Raw genomic sequence first — 17421 nt, forward strand, 5'->3', positions numbered from 1 at the left:
CTGGGGGATCGAACCGCGGTCCCTGTGCTTTGCCAAGCTTGTTTCAAGTAGGTGCTTTAGACCACTGAGCCATCTCGCCAGCCCTCACCATTCATTTAAAGGAAGCATTGGAGGCAGGGGAGCTGCTCAGGGCTAGACTTGCCCTGGGTTTCATTTCCATGGAGACCGGATGGGGCAGGGAAGGGAGAGGAAGAGAGCACTAGTCTTGCATCTGGGGGCCTCCATACGATCGCAGTCAGCCTGACAGAAGGGCAAGGGTACCGTGGCCAGAGGAATAGCTTGTACCTGGGACAGGAGATTTCATCGCACTACTCAGAATGGATTTCCCCCCAGTGGACCTCTGCTGAGCTTCGCAAGAGACACTGCAGCTGAGGTGGAGCTACTAGAGCGACACCTACGTCAGAAGGGCCCCTGGAGACTGCTGTGGGAAGGTGTGCCTACACGGGGCCCCACTCGATAACGGGGGGTGCACTTGCCCTGCCTCTGCTGTCACCCCACCCTTGCTTCCCCCAGCGCCCTGATAGAAGCATAAGGGCCTCCGAGTGAGGAGTGACCTAGTCACTTGGCCATAGGGACCCACCGGAGCCCCTCCCCACTGCAGCTGTAGATGGGGGTGGGGTGGGGGTGGGGCAGGCTCCCAGGGCCTGTGCTCCTCCAAGCCGAGGTTCCAGGTTTGAGGTTTGGGTTTGTGTCCAGGCAACAGACAGACAATGATGGAGACAAGTTTGCAGAATGGGAGGAAGCTCTCCAGCCACCTTTACTCAAAGAGAGCCACCGACAAGTGTTGGCAATGTAACATATCTGTTTATTTTTAAAAACAAAACCCAAGCCACTGACCCCTTCTCCTTAGGGCTCTGGCAAAGCCCAGGGAGGGCTTGGCTCCAGCTGGCAAGGGACAGTCAGGAGATGCCAAGGGGGACCCCAGGCTGGTGGGCTCCGCTCCTCCGCCAGGTCCTCCCCATCCTTTGACTCCTGGCTCGAGAAGCCAGCTGAGCCCTGGGTCCTGCCGGCTCTGCTAGATAGGGGAAGGCAGGGCGGCTATGGGCATGCAGGCCCCAGGCAGGCAGCTGGCACGGGGTGGGCCAGCAGGGAGGGAGGGAGCATGCACAGACACTGTCCTTCAGCTCCTGCACAGCCAGGAGAGCGTTCCCAAACCAGCCAGGGTGGCTGGCACTCAGGACCCCCAGTGGGCCCTGAGCCTGTCTGCCCAGGCCCCGGAACCAGGGGGAAAGACGGGCTCCCACCCTCCTGGCCCTTTTGTTCCCTCCTTAGATGGACTCTCATCACCATCTTGAACAGTGGTGGCTCAGGAAGAAGTATGCGTCTGCAGAGCCCACAGGGCTCAGACCCTCTGCCCCAGCGACCTCAGCTACTACCAGGTACTGGGGTGCTGGGCACCGCTCCGGACCCCTGGGAGTGGAGAGGCCCCATCTCAAGCCACACTCGTGGTTCTGCTGCCGGTGCAGCAGTCAGTGTGCTGTAGGACGCGAGTGGGGGCCCGGCTCCGGGGCGGCATAGTGACACAGGACAGTGCTCCTTCTGGTCAGCCAGCTTCCCCTTCCTGTCCGCGTGGGATGCCACCCAACTCCACCTTCAGCACCAGGGGTCCCGGGAGGCTCTGCCTCTGCAGAGGCTGTCGCTTCGCTGCCAGGCGCTGTGGATGAGGCTCAGGGCGTCCTCGAACTTCTGCCTGCTGGAGGCCTCATGGATTGCTTTGTGAGGCAGGTCCACCTGTGTTGGGGCAGGCAGCGGCATGGAGGGCTACAGGCTCCCCACTGCCAGGGCCTAATCCTGGGCTCTGCCTTGACCCTCTGCCCCCCACCCCCGCCTCCCCTGTGAGCAGCTTCCACACTGCTGCCTCCTCCTGCTGGGCTTCCCAGGGCTGCAGAGCAGCAACAGCTTCGATGCCCTTCTCCAGGGCCAGCAAGCCCCTCCCACTCGGGGTTAAGCTATAGAGCAGAATGCCGGTCCTGCAGTTCAGCCCCGACCCTGTCAGCAGAGGTCAGGAATAGCAACCCTAGCTCTTTTTTAAGTTTTTACCAGACTCACTGAGCCAGTGCTTTACTCTACAGCCCTGTTTCTAGCCTGTCCTGAAGCTGTTGGCCTACTGTTGTGCTCAGGACCCTAGAGGTCAGACCAGGTGTTGGGAACAGTTGGGGCTTTTGGGCAGCTAGGTACCTGGTAGATGGCTTTCCACCCAGAGTTCAGTGCAGACAGGAAACGGTCCAGTTCGGAAGTGCAGCTCAGGTAGATGACCCAGGGAATGGGAAGCTGCAGGCCATCCTGGGAGAATTCCTAGGCAGCAGGGACCAGGTGAGCAAGGGCCTTCCCCCAAAGGCCCGTGTCACCCCTCGCCCACCCCTAGCTCACCAGGACGCAGTACTCCTTGCCCGGCTCCATGGAAACAGCACTGATGTCGGCCAGCCTGGCTGTGCCCAGTGAGCGGAAGAAGCTGGTCTGGCAGTCCTCGTGGCACGTGAAGAGGCGGTCCGCAGTGATCACCAGACAACAGGGGATGCAGGGGCTGGGAGTGACGCCCTGGGGGACGACCTGAGGTATGGGCAGTGCATCCTATAGGCAGTCTGCGCCTGAAGCCAGGTGAGGGGTCTGGCAGGCTCTGCCCCTCAGGATTGTGGGTCGGGAGAGGAGAAGGGGGTCCTGAGCTCCAGGGTCCCCCATCTAGATCCTCTTGGGCTGCTCTGCAGCTGGTGTGAGTTTGGGGTGGCCCCAGGGGTTCCTGATGGGACCTGACAGGTATATAGGGAGAAGGAAGTGCTCACCCCTTTGGACACGGCCTGGCAGAGGTGCTGCATCCAGTCGGCCATCTCAGCCTCGCTCTCGGCGCTCAGCTCCAGGCAGGGCCGGTCGGCGAGAATGACCTGGAAGGCGTGGGGCCGATCCGTGGTGTTGGATCTCCGGCAGCCACCGCACTGCTCCCCCCTGGGCCAGAGGAGGAGGGGTGAAACGGGAGCGAGGAAGCAAGGGTGGGCAGAGTGGGAACCCCATGGGTGGGCTGGTGGCATGCGGCATGGAGAGTACCAGATGGTGCAGAGGGCACCAGACAGTCGTCTAGACCCCAGGAGGTGGCGGACCCTCAAGGCCCCACCCCTTCCATCTGACTCGTTTTATCTCCAACATTTCTGGATACCCAAGGTGAGAGTCGGCTCAGCTCTACTGCTCAGCACTGGTGCCTTCTGGGGCGCTGCCAGAGGGGCCAGCCTCATACCAGATGGGACCCTCCCCAGGCAGTGCCTGTCTCCTCCCTCCTCCCTCCCAGGCTCCTCATAGCCTCAGCTCAGCAAACCTCAGCAAAACCAGTTACCACTGCTGGATGGATAGGCAGGATGCGGCTGAGGGGCAGAGGCTGGACTGACGGGACAGGGGACAGGGACGCTCTGGGCCCAGGCTCAGCCAGGGCCATGGCTTTCAGGCAGCAGCATCTGGCCCCACACCTGCCCAGCACCCCATCTCCCGGCCACTCACCCCATGTTCACTGAGAGCAGGGGGATGACATCAGTCCGGTCGGGATACTGGTAGAGGATCCCATTGCTGCAGGGCACAACACAGGAGGGTGAGGCCTGGCCAAGGAGGGGCGCCAGGCCGAGTCCCCATCCCTGGGGTCATCCACACAGTGGCTGTGAAGCCCAGGCAGAGGACGTGGGGCCCTTTCTATGGAAGGATGCTTGAAGGAGTTGACAGGGATGGCAGGGACTGGCTATGCAACAAGGGCTCAGGTCTGGTGTGCCCACTCCAAAGCTTGTGGAGGGGGAGGGCGGCGGCTCTTGGCCTCTCCGCTCTGGGCCGAGCTGCTGGGCACCCACCTGAGCACCACGAAGCAGGTCTTCCAGTGCTCCTTGCCCAGGTAGGAGGTGCCCGCCTTGTAGTGCAGCACACCCTCTTTGGTGATCGCCCCCTCGGGGGCCGAACAGTGGCAAGGCCCATGGCCCAGGGCCTCGTCCGTGGGGTCCTCCCAGTGCACGAGCCCATAGAAGTGCACGGCCACAGTGGAAGCCTGCAGGAGGGGGCAGCAGACAGGTGTGAGCTCTGAGGCAGGTAGGAGGCTGGGCTGGCAGCAGCACGTACTCAGAGGGCAAGGCGCTTCACCCAGGATGCACCCTGCAGGCAGGAGGACTGCGTGCGCGCACGTGTGGTGGGGTGCCCACATCCCTGAGCCCTAATGCTACACGTCTCCCACTGCTGAGCCTACAAGCACCACACCCCGCTCCCAGGTGCTGACCTCACACTTGGATTCCTGGGCCACAAATTTGGCCAGTGCCAGCTTCTCCATGGTGGCATCTGTCAGGATGCTGGGGTAGGGTGGTTCCCGACAACCTTTGATCATGGCTGACTTCAGAGAGGCCAAGAAGAACCTGCTCAGGGAGTGAGGCTGGCTGTCAGAAGCCTGGAGATAGGCATTCAACAGACAGGACTTTGTCCCAAGAACGCCTGCCCACCAGAAAGCCCACAGAAATGTGGCAGAGGGGCCTGGCTGGAAGCCAAGTGCTGGGAACCCTTGGCCTGACTGTCCCTTAATGAGCAGGAGGACCTAGAGCTTGAAGGAAAATGTGCGACCAGCAGGCCTCAGGTGGCCCACCATTGTGATGTCTCATTTTGCACATACATGGTTTGTGTGTAAATGTTTGAGGGTACTCCTCCACCTCCTGCTGCAGGCTCTCTGCCTGCTGTCTGGCTGGATGACTCACGCTAGCCCCGTCCCTTCCAAAAGTTACAAGGGTCACTCTGTTGGCGACATTCCAGAGGGAACAAATTTGCTCCCCATCCTGTGTCTCCAAGTCCTGCCCTCCACCCCCAGCCATGGCACACAGGCAGATGTGGCTATGCAGTCCTGTGGAGCGTAAGCTTGGCACTTACTCAGCCAGGGCCACGTCTGCGGTGTCCAGCAGAAACTGCTTCCTGCGGTTGGTGCAAACCAGCTTCACAGTCTGCTGGTCGAGGCCGACCTGCCAGAAGACACCATGTGGGGCTTGGCCGATGCTGGGCAGAGGAGGTGCGGCCCACAGGGAAGAAGCAAGCACACCCTGGGGGCACTGGGCCCTAAAGCCTGGGGCCAGCGTGAGTTAGGGAGGGCTGTGAGCCCCATGCCCCAGAGAAGAGGTGTCTTTATGCTTGGCCCCTGCTCCCAGTACAGATCCACAAGCTTAAGAACTTAGTTGCACCCAACCCTGAGACACGCCCTGCTCTGCAGCTCTGAGGGTGGGTGGCCCGGGAAGCCCTGTAGCCACCTGCAGAGCCTGCACTCACCGACACATAGTCAAGTTCATTGTAAGAAACAGCCTCTTCCACCAGGTATGGCTTCTCTGTGGCCCCTGAGAGAGGAGACCCCAAGGCCTATTACCCCTTGGCCTCTGCTCCCCTGGCCCCACTCCTAAGACCCGGGCCCCTCACACGGAGGACCCTCCTTGCCTGCACTGGAAATGACAGAGTAGGGAAAAGACAGGGGCGCTCTTGGGGCAGAACCCCAGGCTCAGCTAGCGACACCTTCCTGGGGTCCACTGTCATTGCTACATGCCACTCAGAGGAGAGGGGACTGGGCAAGGGGGTCTGAAGCTCAGACCCCTCCTTGGGGGTGGCAGGCACCTTTGCGGAGCAGGTAGACGTAGCAGTCTGTGAGCAGCACGTAGAGCAGCTGCAGGTTGCCCTCCATGTGGCCCGTGCTCATCTGGATCATCTGTGGGCAAGTGTGTCGCTGAGCTCCGCGGGCCCAGCCGCCCTCTCGGGGTCTCCACCCCTCCCCACTTGAGGACTTACCTTGAACAGCTGCTCCTCGTTTTCCCGGAACACGTGGATCATCAGCAGGAGTAGGTGATTGTTGTCTACCCTGTGAGAGGGGCGGTGTGGGAGGGCAGGGTCACTCAGGGCAGTGGCGGTCGCGCCTCTTCCCACCTCCCACCCAGACGCCGTCTTCAGGGCTCTGAGCTTAGTTTTTTGGGAGGTCAGAGGCCTCCTGTGCCCTGCTCCAGGGATGGCAGCCTCCTGCGCCAGCACAGACGTCTGCTCACCGGAACTCTGAGGAATGGGTTATTTCAGAAGGGCTGCCCTGGCCCTCGTCCACCCCGGAGTCCTCGGCGCTGCTCAGACACGGACTGGTCCGGTCCCCCTTAAGTGTGCAGGGAGCCTCCTGGGTCTGCGGCTCAGGCTCGGACCCAGGCCCCTCATGGGCTAGGGGCAGCTGAGAGTCCTCTTCCAGGGTCTGCGTGTCTGGAGCTGGGCCCAGCACATCCTCTAAGAGCCCAGGTGTCTGTCCCTCTCCTCTTCCTCCCTCTTCTTCTTGGCCAGCAGCCTCAGGGCCACCAGGAACATGCAGCGGTTGGCCAGGCCCTGCAGAGTCATGGTTGCCGCCACCTGATGTAACAGTGCTTGGACTCTCGAGGGTAAAACGGTAGAAGTCCATGGGGGCTGGAAGCCCCTCACTAAAGTCCCCAAATGGTGCTTTCTCCGGGGCCTCCCCGGGAGAGCCGGTCCGAAAGGACTGGTCTGGGGGCTCGATGTGGGAGCCCCAGGTGCTGGGGTCCAGCTGTCCGTGGAGCTGGTCAATGACCTTTCTCAGTGGCTGTCCTAGGCACTCCATGGAGGTGTCCTTCATCTCGGGGATCAGCAGGCCCACCTGGCCAAGCTCAGAGTGCTCGCTGCTCTCGGCAGTGCTGCTGGGGCCCTCGCCCTCCTCCGGTGGGGAGGCGAAGGTGGTGTCCGGCGAGTGCTGTCCAAGACCCAGGCTGCTGGCCAGGTTCTCACCATCCCCTTGCCTGGCACCGGGCTGCTGGCCGGGGACTGGGTGAAGTGGACTTGCTTCCTCCTCTGGTCTAATCTTCTTCTTCTTGCCTGTCTTCTTCTTCCTGGTGACCCTGTGGGAGCAGGGACGGGGAGGTCGTGCACACCTGAGGGCCATCCCAACAGGCCAGGCTGGGTGGGGAGTAACCCTGGGCACGTGCTCTCTGAGGGCACCGCCAGAAACTCCATGGTCCTGGATATTGCGGGGGAGGGGCCAGGCCCGAGGGGTCCCTGGGGCCAGCAGAGGCAGGCTGAGAAGGGTATGGTGGGTGTGGGATGGGGGTAGCACAGGGATGTGGGCAGTGGCTGGTGAAGGGAGCACCGAGCAGGTCCTGTGAGTTCCAGCGGATGAACCTGCACTACCTCTGTCTACCCAGGAGACAAACGCAGCCTGGATGACTTAGCAAGACTTTGTCTCCAATTTTTTATTTTTTATTTTTATTCTTTTATTTATTTTTAATTTTTTTTGGCGGAACCGGGGATTGAACTCAGACCCTTGCGCTTATTCTACTGAGCCATCTCCCCGGCCCCACCAATTTTTTCACATTTATTTTTTTTTATATTTTAGGACATAGTCTACAGGGTCTCACTGTGTAGATCAGACTCATAGTGATCCTCTTGTTTACAGCCTCCCAAGTGCTGGGATTACAGGTGTACAACACCATGCCCAGTCTCAATCGCCATCTCAGGGAGCCCCAGGGGCAGTACTGGCACAGCAGGCCTGGGGATCAAACTCCCGGCCCCTTTGTCTGCCGAAGCAGGCACTTTAATCCGCTGAGCTGTGTGGCCAGCTCCCCACCAATTTTTTTAAAAATGCATATAAAGCGATAGGAAGGTAGCTCAGTGCAAAGCCCTGGGTTCACACACCCCCAACAAAGCTTCAAACCCAAACTGCCTGAGGGTGGGGAGGGCCTACTTCTTAGTTTCTGGAAGATGCTCCACTGCCCTGGAGGCTGCCCCTGGACTGAACGCGACGCTGGCCATTCCTCCCTGCTGACCTGATGACCTCAAGCTCTGTGCAGGTGTCCGGGGGCTCGAGAACCTGGGACTCCCCCTTGTCCTGTGAGGTGGTGTGCACCGGGGTGGTGTCAGAGGACGACACTGTCTCAGCCTGCTCCTCATTGAAGGGGTTGTGGCGCTGGGTGGGGCTCCTGGTGGACGCCTTGCTGCTGGGCAGGTCTGAGGCGGTGGAGCGAGGGCCGCTGATGGTGTCAGTGAGGTCTCCATCTGCTGGGGCCAGGAGACGGCAGACAGCCCGTCAAGCCCAGCCGGGGCCCCACAGTGCCTTATCTCGGGGGACAGTAAACTCCCCCCAGGAAAGCCTCACCAGGGTGACCCTGCTTTAAAAGCAGAAACCTCAACCTGCTAGGACAGAGATTGGTGCTTTAGGGGACATGTGGGGGGCCTCTCCCTCCACCACCACTGGGAGCCCATCCGAGTCCACAATTTGGCCAGGTTCATAGTCAGGGCCCATGGGAAACAGCCTCAAGGCTCAGGCCCGTAGGCAGGTGACTCTGACAGCCCTGCGGTGGCTGGGAGCTGTGAAGAGGAGGCAGACACACAGCTTCCAGGTTAACAGTGAACCTTGGAGCCTCCTTCTGAGGGTGGGGTACCCAGCAGCAGGGCGGAGCAGTACCCCAAGTCCTCTGAAGGGTCTTTTGCAGACAAAAGGCAACAAAAAGGAAATAAGAAAAATGGAGGAAGACACCAGAGAAAATGGGCAGGCAGACGCTGAGAGGGCAGGGGGGGTGCCGGGGGGAGGGCCTGTGGGAAGGACAGACAGAAGGAGCCAGAAACGACAGAGTGAAACAGCAGGACAGGAGTGACGAGAAGGAAATGGAGCTGCCCGAGACACCTTGCGCCCCTTGGAGGATGCAGCTCTTCCCCAGCACCCACTCCTGGGGGTCAGGACCAGAGGCCCCAAGGGGGCAGGGCTGAGAAGGCCACTTCAGGCAAGCCTGTCTGTCACACGGTCCCCCATGGCCTGGCCTTGGGAGAGGTAGGAGATGCTGCTGCCTTTCCAGAGGACAGCTGGCCTCATCTGCCCTCCTTTCGCCCTCCTTTCTTCCCAAGCTCCTGAACAGGCGGGGGCACCTGTGTGATAAGCACACGGGCCATGCAGCGGTGGCAGAGAGGACAGTGTAAGAAGTGAGGCCCACAACTCCATAGCCTGGGTGAGGGCTAGTGGTAGTAGACGCAGGCTGCTCAGGCCCCGTCTGCCAGGGTGAAGACATCCAGCTGGCCATTACTTCCCGGAAGAGGCGGAAAAGTGTTTTTCACCACCCCTGGGCAGGGCCTGACCCCAGCAGCCACCTGCTGATGTGGCACATCACCAGGGTTTAAAGCATGCTGCCTTTTGACAGAAGGACCAGGGTGGCCTAACTGCCAGCTCTGCCAGGGAAACACCAGTGACCTGACACTCTCGAGTCCCTTGTGACCCCAAAGAGAATCCCTCAGCGCCTGAGCTCTACCCAGCTCTCTGTTCCTCCTTCAAACCTGCGACCACTCCAGGAGAGGTCCTGAGAGGCCGAGGGCAGACCGGGGCTGTGGTGAGCGTTACAGCTGGGATGCCGCCCACCAGCTCCGGAACGAAGCCAAAGACCATGGGGCAGCCACCCGTGCCCCATCCCAGGACCCCGAGTTTGGACGTGTCCCCAAGTCCTGCTTTCCTCCACAGCCTCCCCAAGTGAGCTGCCAAGGGCATGCCAGGGAATGCTTCAGTGCCCAAGGAGCTTAGGAAAGCGGTCAGGGTGACAGAAATCCCACCCTGCCCTGGGCCCCGGCCAGGCCTGAGCAGGCATAGATTGGGCTGCTAGTTGGCAGGCCACAGGGAGCTCTGAAGGGCTGCAAAGGGGGGTCAGGCCCTGTTGGTTAAATGACTGCCACAGGTACATCAGGAAGGGGGTTAGTTGTTAGATCAGAGAAAAAACCCAACGCCCAGCACATGTGCTACAATAGAGGCTGAGGGCCAACAATGTTACGATGGAATTCTGGGTTCCAGGCTAATTTAAATCAAAGAGTGAGACTGCAATGCCACTCTCTTGGCCAAGTGACATAATTTATGTTTCCCGGGGCTGGATTTTCTTACTGCAAAGTTAAGCTGTTTCAGACCCATACTACTTGGGAAAGATCAGATGATCTGATCGCCCGCTCCTCAGGTCAGGCCGAGCTCACAGGATGGGCCAGCCCTCAGGCTGGCAGTGCCGCCTGGGCAGGATGCTCTGTAAGAAGGGGAATCTGGAATGGCCTCACATTTAAAGAGGAAGCATTTGCCTCGTCAGAAATAACATCTATTTTGCATAATCATGGCAAGCTGGGAATCAATGCTGAAACCCTTGTGCTTCCCAGAGGGCAGGGGGAAGATAAGATAGATTTTATTTTAATCTGCCTTAAAGCTTTAGACTCTCCTTGTACAAAGGTTCAGGTCACTTAGACCTCAGTCTCTTAAACAATACCCAAGAGGGCTGAGCTCAGTGGGGTTGTGGCTGTTATCCTAGGTGTTTAGAAAGCTGAGGCAGGAAGATTCCAAGCCAAGCCTGGGGAATATAGTGAGATCCTTGCTCAAAAAACAAAACCAAGGTGGGACTGGGGAGATGGCTCAGTGCAGTGAGCACTTCCCTGGCAAGCGCAAAGGGCCTGAGTTCAATCCCCAGTTCCACCAAAAAAAAAAAAAAAAAAAAAAAGAAAGAAAGAAAGAAAGAAGAACAGCTTCAGGGAAAGAATCGAGCCCTCTGCTGCCCTTTGGGTGCTCCTGCGGAGCTTGCAGCCAGCATGTGTAAAGACGCTGCATCCCAGAACGAGTCTCTGCTCACTCAGTCAGGCCACCAATGCCCTGAAAATGTCAAGTGACATCACTATCAGGCAGGGTGACCTGGCATCCCCACATGCAGATACCTAGTGACACTCCAGGCTCCTGCACTGGGGGAAAAAGGTGACCTAGCGCTAAAGGCCAAGTTCTCCTGCTGCAGAATTCCATCTGTTAGAGCACCAGAGTGGCTTGTTATGATCATGGACATTATTATAAATAATAAGGAGCTGATTTTGAAACATGCAGCAAGCTTGGCATGGAAACATTGCAAAACAGGAAAAGAGGGTCCCAGAGGACTCTGTCCCACCTTCCCAGTCTGTGCTGGGTACAGACGGCACTGCTGGAAACACATCTCCAAAATCATAATCTATAAAAATGAGGGACAAAACTGAAGATTAGAGACACAGGCAGTGGAAGGAGGAGGGTAGGTAGGGGCAATGGGCAGGAGCTTCGGGGGTGAACGAGAGAGGGGAAACGTGAGCTGTCCATGTGTCTGTCCTCTAATGATCTCAGGGAACAGAGGCCAGTGCCTCGGAAAGCCTTGGGGCCACTCATTTCCAAATCCAGAGCAAAGCCTGGGCTCCTTCGGACCTAAGCTCGCCTTCTATCCGTGAGCCCCCTTCCTTCTGAGCCCCAGGGTTTCCAGGTCCTGCCTAATATCCCCAACTGCATGGGTTAAACTGAACTGAGGGGGCCTCAGGAGCCAGAGACAGACCATGGACGGTCAGGCTGCTTCCACGAGGCCCATCCCTCCAGCCTTTCTAGGCAGACCACGAGGCCAACCCAAGGAGACTGAGCTGCTGCCTTCTGCCTGGACAATGAGCAGTGAGGTTTTGCAGACAGCAAATGGGAAATATGACCTGGGACACACGACCCATGGCACAAGCAGAAATAAAGAAAGAGGAAGGTCAAAATCCTGATGCTGAGGCAGCTGTGGAGCCTGGTGGCTGAGCCTGTGCTCGGACCCCCTTCCCTTCAGTGACATGATGACACCCAGGAGGGAAAAAAGGGGGAGATGGCCAGTTTCACAAATGAACACTGAGACCTAAAGTTTAAGAAAAACCAAGCTGCTGTAGCAATTGCGGGCCCGAGACGTCACCTACAGATTCTGTCTGTCGTGAAGCATCCCTGTACAGCAGCAGGTACCCCAGGGACCACGGCAGACCCCTGTGAATGTGCCCTGTGTTTTGTGTCCACCCGGCCCTCTGCCTCCTCCCAGGGTTGCACCGTCACTTCCTGCCTACAGCCTAGACTAGGATGACCTTCCCAAGGCAGGCAACACTCACCAGGCGAGGCCAGGTCAGCTTCCAGGGCACACTACTGCCAAGCCCTCTTTGCTCAGAAAACTCCCTGGGTGTGTGCCCAGAGTTATCATGAAAAGTATTAAAATTCATAAAATCCTTTTCATTTTTTTGTGCCTGGAATCCATTTTTGTAGCCACCACAGGGACTCTGAGGAAATCTAGATCTGGGAAACAGTCGGTTTCAACTGCAGGCTAGCCACTGGGTCATGGCTGCCAGGGGAGACACCACGGCCAGGGTGGGGCAGCTCCAAAATTCACATCAGGGCGGAAGTGCAGCTCCTTCCCACCAGGGGCCACTTACCCTCACTAGATGGGGCAATCGCACTGTCATCCCATTCGAGGTTTGTGGAGGTGACAGAGTTGAAGGAGTTAAGGGACAGGCTGTCCGAGCCATGGACAGAGCTGGGAAGGCGGTCTTCAAAGTCCAGCAGGTTCTGAGGTTTATAGTAGTCGGGCATGTAGGGGGCCAGGTCCAGGTAAGGAGCATCCTGGGGAAGCAGGGAGGAGGGACATTCAGAGGGGGTCTCCGGTGGGCCACAGAATGTGACCTTCTAGGGTCTGCAGAATCCAGGGTCGGGAGAGACAGATCTGTCACATTCTCCCCTAGTCTTTTTCTTTGGAAAAATCAATAGGTTAATGTTAAATTCAGAGATGAGCTGCTGAAGATAGTATGGTGAATGGCTCTTGCTCGCACACTGGTGCACTCTGGGGTGACAGAGATAAAAGGGGCAACCGGTGGGACAGTGCTGCCTCGCAACTCTAGCAACACGCAAGTGCGCACATAGAGGAAACTGCTGTCAGAACCCACGAATGCCCTCTGGCACCTCCCTGATCTTTTTCACTATTAAAATCGCTCATGTTCTTCAAGTTCTGCTACTGCCAAGTGTCTTTTTCAGTACATGCTTTATGACAGGGACCAGGGAAGATAGTTTGGCAAGACAATGTAGCATATTCCTCCTAACAAACCTGGGCCCAAGAAGTGCTCCGAAGCCCCCGTGGGACAGCGGTCGGCCTGTGCAGGGGTCTCCTTTGTGTCCATGGCTTCACTTTCCATGGTTTCAATTCCCCACAGGCCAAAAATATCAAGTGGCAATTTCCAGAAATAAATTAACTCATAAGTATTAAATAACCTACATGGTTATAATTTTTCTGTTTTACTATTAGCTATGTGTATTATCTCCTACTGTGCCTGATTTCTGAATTAACTTTATCATAGATGTGTGTAAAGCAGAAAAACACGGTGTAGAGGGTTTGCACTATGTGTGCTTTTAGGCCATCAGAATGTGCGTCCCACGGAGCACATAGCACAGCTGCACAGTCCAGGGAGAGAAGGCAGCCAGGGAGTCTGAGCGGTGGGCAGGGAGCACACTAGCGGGGAGGCATGGGCCAATGGCACTTGCCACAACTCACGCTTATGTCCTAAACATGAAGGCAAATCCTTCCAGCATAAGATACCCCAAGCAATGAGCTTTTCTCTGTGTTGGAACAGGAAGAAGTTACCTGAGGGCTAGAGAGATAGCTCAATGGCTCAAGCGCCTGCCTGGCAAGAACACAGTCCTGAGCTTGATTCCCAGTACCAAGAAAAAGTGACCTGAACCAAGAGTTCTTGCTATCAGAAGGCCAAGAGAGAGAAACACTCCCCTCCATTCCATTCCACTGGGCTAGAAGCCCTTCCTTCACTGCTGCAGCTCACCATGGCTGAACTCTCCCTGGAGGACTTGAGAAACAAAGTTCCCCACCCCCTTGCGGAGGCAGGACATCTCACCAGCTCCAGATCGAAGCGAATGAACTCCAGCCCAGACACCAAGGTCAGGAAGAGCGTCAGGTGGTCGTGGCTGCAGACCAGGGCATTCCTGCAAGACACAAGAGGCAACAGTGGTGCTTCTGGGTCAGCTACCAGCTGCGCCCAACCTCCACAGCGAGTCAAGTGTGTTGAAACGACAATAACAGCCCTAGCAGCTCGAGAGCACCCATGTGACAGCTGTCCTCAAGCCTTTCCTGCCAGGGTTCCCCATACTGCTCTGGCCTGGCAGGGGCTCCAGATAGGCCTGTAGCATGAGGTGAGCAGACTCTCAGTAGCTGCTATAAATACTCTGTCCCTGAAGCAACCCTTGCAAAGGCTGAGGCAAGGGAGGAACATTTGCTTAGCCTCAGCCTGGGTGAAGAGTTAGGCCGATGGAATTCGAGCCTGTACACAGGAGCCCAGGCAGGACCTCAGTGCTCCTAGAGCCACCGCCACACTGCCAGCAAGCCTACATCCTCAGCATGGGATGCCAGGGCAGGCCTCCACTGCCCACGCTGCACACTCACCTGACGTAGTACTTCTGCAGCAGGCCCAGGTTCTCCTGGAACAGCCTCAGGTAGCTCTCCAAGGAGTTCTCATTGAGGGCCAGATAGAGCCAGGCCCGGCCTACAAATGGAGGAGGGAGGAGTAACTCAAGGGTGGTCTGTCAGGGTGTGGTTTTTGTTTTCTGCCAAGCAAGGCAGTAAGGAAAGAAAGATCGGATGAAGGACCAGCACTGCAAAAATTTAGGCCCTGGCCTTTGGCCGGCTGAGACAGACTGAGAGGGCAGATCGTGTACCTCACAGGCTGAGACAGGCAACCCCTGGGGGCTAACCTGGGCCCCAGTGTGCAGAGAAACATGACTCCTTCACAGGCGCTTGCCTGGGATGTGAGGAGTCCTGTCCTCCACGTACTGCTTCCCTTCACCCCTTCACTGATGCATCCTCAACTGTCACACACACGAGAAAAGAGGCCTCAAGTAGAGGCTAGCGCCGGAACGCCACTGCCATGGACATCATGAGGCAGTCAGCCTCCCAGAAGGAGGGCATGGTGGGTTCCCGCTCTGCGTCTCCCTGCCACAACTCACTGCGTCCCAGGTTGGTGGCCACGTGCTGCAACACCTCGATCTGCTTGATGGCCTCTTTGCGGGTGAAATGTACCACGAGCACCCAGTAGCCAGATGAGAGGTCTTGCAGTCTGCGAGGACAGGAGGACCGTGCTGACAACAGGTCCCCTAGGCACCCAGCGTGCCCTCGCCCCATCCCTTCCCGGTCATCCTACCCTGCTGCGGCAGCTGGCCGAGCTAAACCCCGAGCGAGCCCGCAGATCCCCCCACCTACCCGTATAGGAGTGCGTGGTCCAGGTGCTCGCACAGGCGCTGCAGGACCTTGTCGTGGTTCCGGATGGCAGGGGTCTCATCCTCACATGCCGCAAAGTAGCTCTGCAGCTGAAATAAAAATAACACAAGGATGAAGAGGAGGGCTACAGAGTCTGGAAGTAAGGGAGACAAGAAAACCCCCAGCAAATGGTGCAGGCTCGATGAACAAAAATCAGAGTTCCCCTCGCTGCCCTACCCTGCTGTGATCTCGCTTGCTCTCGGGGCGCAGGAGGCAAAGGCCATTTCCTCCCAACCCCATTCCTGAAAGGCCCTCAGGAGCACGATGCAGGTGACAACTTGATGCTGGGGAGGGATTCACAGCCCCGCACAGGTGTCACATGGTCCTAGGCTTCAGACTAGGCTCACATTTGCACAACTCCAGGGTCATCACAGACAGAGCCATCTATTTACATCATGCACACAGAGCTGTACCATATGCTGGCCATGCTTGGGGCTGCCCGCTGCACACCAAAGGCTGATGGGTCTGCTCCAAGGCTTTCCTGCTACAGGCTGACATGAACACTAGATCTGCCGGAGGAAACTGGCAAGGCTGGGTGCAACTCTGGGTGCACGCCAGCCTCCCACTGAGCCCTACACTGAGGACACTTCCCAGTGTGGAAAAGAAGCCATGCAGAGATGCAGACAGCAGGTGAGGGGATCCACCAGGGGAGAACAGCTCCTCCGCCTAACTAGGGAACTCGCACTGAGTTCCTGCACTGAGAGAGGGAGAGCCCGTCTATGCGAAGCTCGGGGAGCGGGGAGGTCTTGCCAGGTCCTGTCAGCATGTCCTGCATGACTGCTGCCTTCCCGACGGCTGACAGGGCAAAGACCTCAGGAAAAGCGTACAGCCAGACATGGTGTAGCACGCCTGCAAGCCCAGCACTCGGGAGTCTGAGATGGGAGGACAGTTAGGAGTTTAACACCAGCCTGCGCTACAAAGTGAGCTTAAGGCCAGCCTGGACTGCATAGTGAGACCCTGTCTCAAAAAAAAAAAAAAAAAAGTATAGATCTCTGAATCTGGGTTTAAGCTCTTGGGACAAATGTATTCTGAAGGGTTTTTTTTCCCTCTTTTTGATAGTGGGACTTGAACTCAGGACCTTGCACTCGCCAGGTGGGTGCTGTGCTGCTGAACTATATCTTTGGCCCCTCAAGTCCTTTCTAAAAGCAGGGTCAGAGATGGCTGCAGTAGGCAAGATGTGTTAACCGCAGTGATGAGCAGATGCTCTCTGGGGAGCGCGTCATCCACCCTGACATCACAAAGAGCCTCTCTTCTCTATGGCACCGTACTAGCCCAGCAGACCCACAGGCCGGGGACAGGGCTCAGTCCTGCGAGGTCAAGCCCCAGTGTGCGAAGCGGAGCACCAGGAGAAGACTCTACAGCTACAAGCCAGGCTCACCCCGGTGCCGCCACAACTGCCTCGTGACGATGGCTACGGGCATTTCTGCACACTGTACTGTTATGCACTGCAACACTGGGGTCAAGTTTCTTTCTTTTTAAGCTAGATGCAACGGCAGATGCCTGCAATCCGAGCCACTTGAGAAGCTGACACTGGAAGATCGCAAGTTTCAGGCCAGTCCGGGCAAGTGGTATATCACAGACCCGTACTGCCAGCTCACCTACTGAACTGAATCACACGCATTCACTCTCCAATTCTTTGATGTCTTGCACAAAAAGCCCTCCGGTGGATTCTGTGCTGTGCTATGTGGGTGCTGCTGTGTGGTGAGCTGCTGAAGCTGGGCCTGGGGGTGCAGCCCTGTAATCTCAGCACTCCAGGAGGCTGAGGTAGGAGGATGGCAAACTCAAGCCACCCTGGTGAGACCCTGAGACCCTGTCTGGGCTGGGGATGTAGCTTAGTGTGAAAGCCTTGAGCTCAATTCCCCAGCAAATAAATAAAGGAAGGAAGGACGGATGGACGGACCTGCTGGAGCGAGGCAGCAGTGTATTTCTATAATCCCTGATGTTAGGATTTTTTGTTTGTTTGTTTTCTCTTTCTCCATACCAAGGATTGAACTCAGGGCCCTGCGTTTGCACACAAGCACTTATTCTGCTGAGCTATCTCCCCGGCAATCCCTGATGTTAGAATGCTGAGGCAGAAGAGTCACAGGCCAGCCTAGACTACATAATGAGACCATCTCAAAAACAAAACAAAGAATAAACAATGAGAGCTGCTGAGCCAAGGGACACACACATCTACCCATTGGCCAACACTGGATATAATCAGTCTAATATTTTGCTGGCCGAACTGGTGAAAAATGTTTTAAATAGTATTTCTCTGATTAAAATTATAGGCAAGGGGCTGGAGAGATGGCTCAGTGGTCTAAAGCACCTACTTGAAACAAGCTTGGCAAAGCACAGGGAC

At 57.1% G+C, this 17421-nt stretch overlaps 1 protein-coding gene and 1 long non-coding RNA gene across 5 annotated transcripts in view; one reads left to right on the forward strand and one right to left on the reverse strand.

Annotated features, from left to right (window-relative positions):
• The window catches only part of LOC111818462, a 3526-nt gene extending 2737 nt beyond the window's left edge, over window positions 1-789 (forward strand). Inside the window, exons 2-3 of the long non-coding RNA XR_002822439.1 lie at window positions 334-431; window positions 697-789. This is a non-coding gene — a long non-coding RNA (uncharacterized LOC111818462). The remainder of the gene's footprint in view (window positions 1-333; window positions 432-696) is intronic.
• Plekhm2 (pleckstrin homology and RUN domain containing M2) overlaps window positions 787-17421 on the reverse strand; it is a 40690-nt gene continuing 24055 nt past the window's right edge. The window contains exons 2-20 of one of the 4 annotated variants that reach the window (XM_004637705.2): window positions 15024-15130; window positions 14771-14880; window positions 14211-14310; window positions 13666-13753; window positions 12202-12388; window positions 10905-10964; window positions 7788-8016; window positions 6021-6863; window positions 5770-5839; window positions 5599-5689; window positions 5263-5327; window positions 4873-4961; window positions 4238-4370; window positions 3822-4012; window positions 3484-3549; window positions 2781-2940; window positions 2371-2550; window positions 2179-2295; window positions 787-1731 (exon numbers count right to left, since the gene is read on the reverse strand). In XM_004637705.2, the coding sequence (XP_004637762.1) occupies window positions 1594-1731; window positions 2179-2295; window positions 2371-2550; window positions 2781-2940; window positions 3484-3549; window positions 3822-4012; window positions 4238-4370; window positions 4873-4961; window positions 5263-5327; window positions 5599-5689; window positions 5770-5839; window positions 6021-6863; window positions 7788-8016; window positions 10905-10964; window positions 12202-12388; window positions 13666-13753; window positions 14211-14310; window positions 14771-14880; window positions 15024-15130 (3024 nt within the window). In that variant the 3' untranslated portion in view covers window positions 787-1593. Of the gene's footprint in view, window positions 1732-2178; window positions 2296-2370; window positions 2551-2780; window positions 2941-3483; window positions 3550-3821; window positions 4013-4237; window positions 4371-4872; window positions 4962-5262; window positions 5328-5598; window positions 5690-5769; window positions 5840-6020; window positions 6864-7787; window positions 8020-10904; window positions 10965-12201; window positions 12389-13665; window positions 13754-14210; window positions 14311-14770; window positions 14881-15023; window positions 15131-17421 lie in introns of those variants that run through there. The other 3 variants (XM_023722483.1, XM_023722484.1, XR_002822438.1) reach the window with 3 other exon arrangements.

The sequence above is a fragment of the Octodon degus genome, unplaced genomic scaffold (assembly GCF_000260255.1).
Source record: "Octodon degus isolate 3935 unplaced genomic scaffold, OctDeg1.0 scaffold00092, whole genome shotgun sequence".
In the NCBI taxonomy this organism is placed as follows: domain Eukaryota; kingdom Metazoa; phylum Chordata; class Mammalia; order Rodentia; family Octodontidae; genus Octodon; species Octodon degus.